We start from the raw sequence: 7,498 nt of genomic DNA, 5'->3' as shown, positions 1-7,498 counted from the left end.
GACCCCCCCCCTAACGCTGTGGTGTCTCCGCTCTCTCTATAGTACTCGCCCAGCATGACAATGAGCGTGTGAGCCCCGCGCCGAGGCCGCCGACAGCCAGACCCGAAACCCACCACCGAAAAAAAAAAAAAAAAAAAAAAAAAAAAAAAAATTAATTAAATTCATTAATTTTAATGATCGAACCCCGCCCCGTCACGCCCAAACCTCCCCCTGTCATTTCAGCGCCCCGCCCCGCCCCTTCCTAAAAAAAAAAAAAAAAAAAAAAAAAAAAAAAAAAAAAAAAAGAAAAAATACAAAAAGAGAAAAAAAACAAACAAAAAAAAGCCCTAAAATGACCAAAAAAAAAAAAAAATCCACGACGACCCCCCCAACACCCCCCCCCGGCATCAATAAATGTAATTTGATTTTTTTTCAGAAGGCGGCGATATTTGGGTGTTGATGGGGGTGGGGGGACCCCAAAATCAAACGAAGAGGAAGGAGGGGAGGGGGACCCCAAGAACCAAAGGAACCCCAAAACCAAGTGAAGGGACCCCAAAATCAAATTAGGAGGAAGGAGGTGAGGGGGACTAAAAAAAAAAAAAAGAAAAAATACAAAAAGAGAAAAAAAACAAACAAAAAAAAGCCCTAAAATGACCAAAAAAAAAAAAAAAATCCACGACGCCCCCCCCAACACCCCCCCCCGGCATCAATAAATGTAATTTGATTTTTTTTCAGAAGGTGGCGATATTTGGGTGTTGATGGGGGTGGGGGGACCCCAAAATCAAACGAAGAGGAAGGAGGGGAGGGGGACCCCAAGAACCAAAGGAACCCCAAAACAAAGTGAAGGGACCCCGGGACCCCAAAATCAAATGAGAAACGAGGTGAGGGGGACCCCAAGAACCAATGAAAGGGACCCAAAACCAGGTGAAGGAACTCACAGAAGTGAGGGGACCCCAAAATCAAATGAGAAACGAGGTGAGGGGGACCCCAAGAACCAATGAAAGGGACCCAAAACCAGGTGAAGGAAATCACAGAAACAAGGGAGGGGACCCCAAAATCAAACTAAGAGGAAAGAGGTGAGGGGGACCCCAAGAACCAAATCAAAGGACCCCAAAACCCAGTGAAGGGACCCCAAAACCAGGTGAAGGAACTCACAGAACCGAGCAAAGTGACCCCAAAACCGGCTGAGGTTCCAGGGATCCACCGGGGGGACCCCAAAGACCAGGCGAGACCCCCAAGAAGCAAGCGAGGGACCCCGAACCCCGAGTGAAGAGACCCCAGGAAGCAGAGGGGGGGTCGCGCCGTGCTCGGGGTTTATTGGTGGGTACAAAGCTTCACAGTTTGGAGTCGCCGTCAACAATTGGGGTGGGGAGGGGGGGGCGTGAACAACCCCCCCTCCCCAAACCCACAGCCCAGCCCCCCCCAAAAAGCTGCGGGGAGCGGGCGGGGGGGGTCAGTCGGCGCCGTCGATGTGCAGGGGGGCTCGGGGGGGCCCCGGCCGGGGGGCACAGGGGTGCCCGTTGAGCTGGGCGGGCGCTGCCACCGGGCTCTTCTTGGGGACCAGGGGACAGGTGGCCCCCCCGGGACAGGCACGTTTGGGGCTTGGCGCCGGCCGCTGCATCTTGTGCTCCAGCAGCATGTGGTTCTGGGGGGGCAGCCCCAGGCAGGCCCTGGGGGGGCACACACACACACACACGGGGGGGGCAGTGGGATGGGATTCCAGGCACTGGGGGGGTTGGGATGGGTGTTCTGGCACTGGGGGAGCAGTGGGATGGGTGTTCAGGCACTGGGTGATGAGCTTTGGGAACTGGGGGACACCAAAGTGTGGCACCTCCAGGTGCTGGGCACTGGGAGCAGCTGGAATGGGGCACGCCAGGTACTGGGAGCACCCCCTGGGAGCAGGGACCCACTGGTGCTCAGATCCACAAGCTTTGGGACCCACTGGAGTTAGGAACCCCCAAGATTTGGGGACCACTGGTACTGGGAACCCCAAGTATTGGTTACTGGGAGCCACTGGTGCTGGGCACCGGGATCCAGTTGCTTTGGGCACCCCCTCGGGCATCAGGCACTGGGATCCACTGGGTGCCAGGGTCTGTGTGCTGGGACACCCCAGTCCCCCTTGGGCGCCCCGTGACTGGGAAATGGGGACCCATCCTTGCTGGGACCTTGTTCCTGGGCATCTCTGGGCACTGGGACCATCACCAGCACAGACTGGAACCCACTGGTGACACTGGGACCCACCCACCAGGTCTTGGGCTTCAGGACCCCCTGGATTTGGACACCCCACCGTGGGCACTGGGACGCCCTGGTATCCCACACTGGGACCACCCTGCAAGCCTTCGGGTGCCACCGCGGGCACCGGCGTGGTGGCACTTGGTGGCCACGAGGACGGGGTCCCCCGGGTACCTCAGGATGTTCTCGATGCAGCTGCGCTGGCGGAAGAGCGCGTTGACCACGGGGGTGCCCTCGGGCACCAGGGGGGCCTTGCAGAGGAAGGCCAGGATGGACAGGACGCTGTGGAAGCCCTGGAACTCGGGGTCGGCCTCGGTGCAGAAGGTGATGCGCTGGCACAGCTCCGTCAGGATGGCCAGGTCCAGGATGATGGGGCTGGCCAGCAGCGAGTCCTGCGGGCAGCGAGGGGCTCAGCAGCCGCCGTGGCGCTCAGGGGACACCGCGGGGACACGCCGAGGACGGCCCGGTGGCCCTGCACGCACCTCGCAGGTGTTGTGGATGACGATGGTGTTGGTGCCACCCATCATGATCTCGGACGTGTACTCATCCAGCGCCCGCTTGCTGTCCCCCACGTAGGGCACGTACTTGATCACCACCTGCCAAAGCCACGTCCCCGTCATTGTCACCCCCGTGTGTGTGTGTGTGACCCCCCCCAGGCCCCCCCAACTCACGCAGTGGTCAGGCTTGTCCTGGGGGCCGTAGAGGACGGGGTTGGCCTGGACCGTGTCGTCCACCACGTTGCTCTTGGAGATCTCCTTGGAGCGGAACTGCTGCGGCGCCGACAGGTTCTTCCCGTCGTTGTTGCCCAGGTGGTTGTAGCTCACGATGGACTTGGTCTGGGCAGGGGTGGCACGGGCAGGTCACCCCCTGTGCCCTGCAGGCAGGGACACCCCCTCCTTGAGCCCCCACGTACCTTGAGCCCGGCGCCCACCAGGAAATCCACCAGCACCGACTTGAGCTTGGTCTGCCCCGACTTGAAGTCGTCGCCGCCGATGAAGACGCGGCGCTGGGCGGCCAACTCCACCGCCCCCGGCACGAAGGTGTTCTGGGGGGAGCCGTTGATGTAGGCACAGCCCTCCAGGATGCTGGCCACGGCGAAGAGCGTGGACGGCGACACCTCCAGACCTCGCTGCGGGGACACGGGGCGGTTCAGAGCCACCGCCGAGGCGGTGTCACCCTCCCGCTCCCCTCGCCCGCCCCCTGACCTCGATGGCCCTCAGCAGGTTGTCGGCGGTGTCGTTGAGCCCCGGCACGACGTCACAGAACCTCTCCGTGTTGGCCGTCCACAGGACGATGACTTTGTCCACCCCGCTGCTCTCCTTGAAGTCTCGGATGTCCCGGCGGATCTGCTCCACCTGGGACACGGCCGAGGCGAGGGGAGGGGACGCGTCAGCTCGGTGTCACCCCCCCTCCGTGGGTGGCCCTCGTCCCCTCCCCTGCTCCACCCCTCCAGGACCTGCTCGGCCATGGAGCCTCGCAGGACGTTGTCCGCCCGCTCCTCCTGGTTGGCGGCGATGAACTCGGGGATGTAGATGGAAGCTCGCGGCTTCATCTTCTCCATGTGCGGCCAGAGCTGCTCCTGCAGCGGCCACTCCAGCACCTCCGCCCGCCTCATGGCCTCCGCCAGGTTCAGCGAGGAGATGTCCCAGCCTGGGGGACACGGGGTGACCCAAGCGCTCGGGGTGCCCCGCGCCGCCGGGGGGTCCCCCCCGTGCCCCACCTACCGTCGAAGACGATGTCGTTGGGGTGCACCATGGGCAGCAGGTCCCGGAAGGGCACGTAGACATCACCGGAGGGGCCGGTGCCCAGGCACACGGTGGAGGCTTGGAGCAGGGAGCCGTAGTAGTTGGCTGTCTGGGAGGGGACAGGCAGGGATGAGGAGCTGGCAGGGGGAGGAGGGGTCCCTGCACCCCCAGAGAGGGGGGCTGGGGCTGCAGAGCCCCCTCGGCAGAGGCAGGGAGGAGATTGGGGTGCAGGCAGCTGAGCTGGGGGTCCCCATCCCCTGTGGGATGGTCCCAGGAGCTCATTGGGTCCTTTTGGGGACACCCCAGGGACATGGGCCTTGCAGGGGTCCTTTTGGGGACACCCCAGGGACATGGGCCTTGCAGGGGTCACACTGAGGACACCCGTGCCACTGAGGTCACCCTGGGGACACCCTCTTATTTGGGGTCACACTGGGGACACACCTCTTGCAGGGACCTTGCTGGGGACACCCACCTCGCTGGGATCAGCCTCGGGACATCCCCTTTGCTGGGGCATCTCTGGGGACACTCACCCTGCTGGAATGACACTGGGGACACCCCTCTCACTCAGGTCACACTGAGGACACCCCCCCTTGCTGGGGACACCCACCTCACTGGGATCCCTCTGGGGACACACACCTTGTAGGGGTCACCCTGGGGACACCCACCTTGCTGGGGACACCCACCTCGCTGGGATCTCTCTGGGGACACCCACCTTGCAAGGGTGACACTGGGGGAACACCCTCACTCAGGTCACCCTGGGGACACCCACCTTGCAAGGGTGACACTGGGGACACCCACCTTACTGGGGACACCCACCTCACTGGGATCCCTCTGGGGACACACACCTTGGAGGGGTCACCCTGGGGACACCCACCTTGGAGGGCTCACCCTGGGGACACCCACCTTGCTGGGGACACCCACCTTGCGCCCCGTCTTGGTCATCCAGGACAGCCCCAGCCTGTTGGCCAGCACGGCCGCTGTCACCGTGGTGCCGTTGTTGCCCCCCCAGCCCACCAGCATCACCCCCAGGCGCGGCACCTGCCGGCCCGTGCGGAAGGTGAAGCGGGTGGAGCACGGCCGCACCTGCGGACAGACAGACAGACAGAGGGCACAGCTGGGGACAGCGGGGAAGAGCGGAGACCCCCCCCCCAAACCCCCCGGAGCCCCTGCCCACCTTGGTGACGCCGTTCTCCTTGCAGACGTGCACGGTGCTGTAGGTGTACTTGGCCTCGATGAAGTCCTTGCTGTAGGTGACGTTGGGGCTCTCCACGAGGAATGGCTCTGCCATTGTTCCTGGAGCTGCAGTGGCAGGAAATGGGTGTCAGCGCCGCTGGCCTGGCACGCCGGGCCACCCCCCCGGCCCCCCCCGGGCCCTCCGCCCTGCTGGGACGTGGCTGTGCCGCCCGTGGGGACCTTGGCTCCCTGCCCTGCAGGGTGGTGGTGGCGCTGGGACGGTCACTGCAGCCCCTTCCCACCCGTGTCGCGGGACAGGGGGGGGTTTTGGGGGGGCAGCCTCACCCCAGAACCTCACGGAGGGCACAGAGAGATGAGGGGGGCACGGTCCCCGTCCTGCTCGGGGCAGGCAGGGACTGTCCCTGGTGTCCCCTCGCTGGGGGTGGCACAGCAAGGCGTGGGGGACTAGGGATGCTCCCAGGGGACAGGGGTGTCCCTGCACGCCGCGGGGCGTGGGAACTCGGTCTTCCCTCCATCCCTGGGGGTGACAGAGGTCGCTTCCAGGTGACGTGGGGACAAGCCCGCGCCCTGCGGTGGCGCACAGGGAACACGGGGACAAGGGGTGTCCCTGCTGCTGAGGGTGTCAGAGCGTGCAGGGGACGTGGGGACAGAGGCTGTCCCAGCTCCAAGGCATGCAGAGAATTTGGTGACAGGGGCGGTCCCTACGCCCTGGGGTGACAGATGGGGCAGGGGACGTGGGGACCAGGGCTGTTCCCACTCCCAGACTTGTCCCAGAGGACATCGCGACCACGACTGCCCAGCTCCCAGGGGTGGCAGAGGGGACAAGGGGACAGAGGCTGTCCCAGCACCCCGGGGTGGCACAGGAGACGTGGGAACAAGGGGAAAGGGCACTCGGGGACAGCGGGTGTCCCAGCACCCCGGGTGGGGGGGAACACGGATCCGCGAGCCCGAACCCCTCCGGGGGTCTGTCCCGCCCCGCTCGGGCACTCACCGGACCGGGCCGCGCCGGGCGCGCAGGAGCCGGAGCCGGTGTCTGAGTCTGTATCGGTGCCGGTGCCCGGTGCCCGGTGCCAGTGGTTGTGCCCGGTGCCCGTTGTCCGGTGGCGATACCCTGTGCCCGGTGTTCGGTGCCCAGTGCCGACAGCCGGTGTCCGGTGTTCAGTGTCCGGTGCTCAGAGCCCGGTGTTGGGTGCTCGGTGTCGGTGCCCGGTGTCCCGTGTCCGGTGCTGCCCCGCGGGGACGATGCGATCGCGCTGCGGCCGCCCCGGCTCCCGCCGCTTAATCGGCTCCGCGGCCCCGCCCCGGCCCCGCCCCCGCCCCGACCGGCACCGGCAGCCCCGGACCCCCCGGACCCCCCGAGCGCCGGTCCCGGGGCACGTGCGGGGCTCCCCGGCCCGCGCCGGCCGCTCGTACCGGGGGGGCGGCGGGAGGTGACGGGCGGGAGGGGGAAGCGGCCGCTGACCCGGGAAGGGGAAGTGTCGCCGGGGCCGGTCCCGGGCCGGGACCGGGGGTCCCGCCGCCGCCTTCCGGCCATTGACAGCCCCGGACCGGCGGCTTCCTGCGCCCGGGACCCGCGGGCGCCTTCCCACGGCGCCGCTCCCACGGGGCTGCCCGCCCGGCACCGGCACCGGCACCGGCACCGGCACCGCGCCGCCCCCGGCAGGGGCACCCCGGCACCCCGCAGCCCCTATTACCCCGCTGCTACCCCCGCCGTGGGCACCCCAAAAACCACAGCACCCTGGAGCCCCCGGCGTGGACACCCCGAAGGTCATGGCACCCCAGAGCCGCCGGCGTGGGCACCCCAAAAAGTCACGGCTCCCTGGAGCCCCCGGCGCGGCCCCTGGCACCCCGGAGCCCGCAGGGCGGAGTGGCCACGGTGCCCCCTCCGCCCCCAGCGCCCTCCCCGCGGGCGCTGCCGGGGGGCACCGACCCCTGTGTGCGGCCGCACCCCCCGTGTGGGCCCGGGGAGCGCGGGGAGCGCCCGGGGCCGGCGCAGAGAAAGGGGTCGTGGCCGCCCCCCCGCTGGCGGCCCCCGGGGTCCCGCTGCCTTTCAATGGCCCGCCCCGCTTCAAAGGGGCCCCCGGAGCCGCAGCAACGCCCCGGCCCCCTCCCCACCCTCGCTCCCCGCAGACACGGCGAGGACAGCTCTGCCCTCCTCCGCCACCCACCCCGCTCCTCGGGGCTCGCTGCCATCGCCACCCACCCTCCGGCACGCAGCGGGACGGGACCCACCGGGACCGAGCCCCGAGGGCACCTGCGGCCGGGCGGCCGCGGGGAGAGGCGGCGGTGGAGGGCACGGCGGTGCCGGGGGGCCGCGTCCGGCCCCTTGGCCATGGAGGAACAATGAT

The 7,498-nt window shown here is 66.6% G+C and overlaps 2 protein-coding genes across 2 annotated transcripts in view; one reads left to right on the top strand and one right to left on the bottom strand.

Moving 5' to 3' along the window:
* SSBP4 (single stranded DNA binding protein 4) overlaps positions 1-230 on the top strand; it is an 11,915-nt gene extending 11,685 nt beyond the window's left edge. Inside the window, exon 14 of the mRNA XM_041425225.1 lies at positions 43-230. Within this exon, the coding sequence (XP_041281159.1) occupies positions 43-72 (30 nt within the window). The 3' untranslated portion in view covers positions 73-230. The remainder of the gene's footprint in view (positions 1-42) is intronic.
* A 1,040-nt stretch (positions 231-1,270) lies between these two features.
* Positions 1,271-6,475, bottom strand: ISYNA1 (inositol-3-phosphate synthase 1). Its single transcript, XM_041425350.1, has 11 exons — positions 6,142-6,475; positions 5,131-5,255; positions 4,878-5,039; positions 3,936-4,065; positions 3,668-3,861; positions 3,417-3,566; positions 3,125-3,340; positions 2,883-3,047; positions 2,694-2,807; positions 2,386-2,603; positions 1,271-1,649 (listed from the first exon to the last, which is right to left on the bottom strand). The coding sequence occupies exons 2-11, from the start codon at positions 5,242-5,244 to the stop codon at positions 1,433-1,435; spliced, it is 1,680 nt and encodes a 559-aa protein (XP_041281284.1). The 5' UTR covers positions 5,245-5,255; positions 6,142-6,475; the 3' UTR covers positions 1,271-1,432.
* Positions 6,476-7,498: the final 1,023 nt, after the last annotated feature.

This window comes from Onychostruthus taczanowskii, unplaced genomic scaffold, assembly GCF_017590055.1.
Source record: "Onychostruthus taczanowskii isolate IOZ18803 unplaced genomic scaffold, ASM1759005v1 scaffold112, whole genome shotgun sequence".
Taxonomy (NCBI): Eukaryota; Metazoa; Chordata; class Aves; order Passeriformes; family Passeridae; genus Onychostruthus; species Onychostruthus taczanowskii.
Note: the sequence above shows the minus strand (reverse complement) of the source record. Positions and strands in the feature narration are given on the sequence as shown.

Bases quoted from the DNA above. Each gene is read 5' to 3' on its own strand.
- ISYNA1 (XM_041425350.1), bottom strand. From the start codon at position 5,244: ATGGCAGAGCCATTCCTCGTGGAGAGCCCCAACGTCACCTACAGCAAG. The intron at 5,040-5,130 runs GTGGGCAGGGGC...GTCTGTCCGCAG, and splicing joins AGGAGAACGGCGTCACCAAG to GTGCGGCCGTGCTCCACCCG. The intron at 1,650-2,385 runs GTACCCGGGGGA...GTGCCCCCCCAG, and splicing joins TGCATCGAGAACATCCTGAG to GGCCTGCCTGGGGCTGCCCC.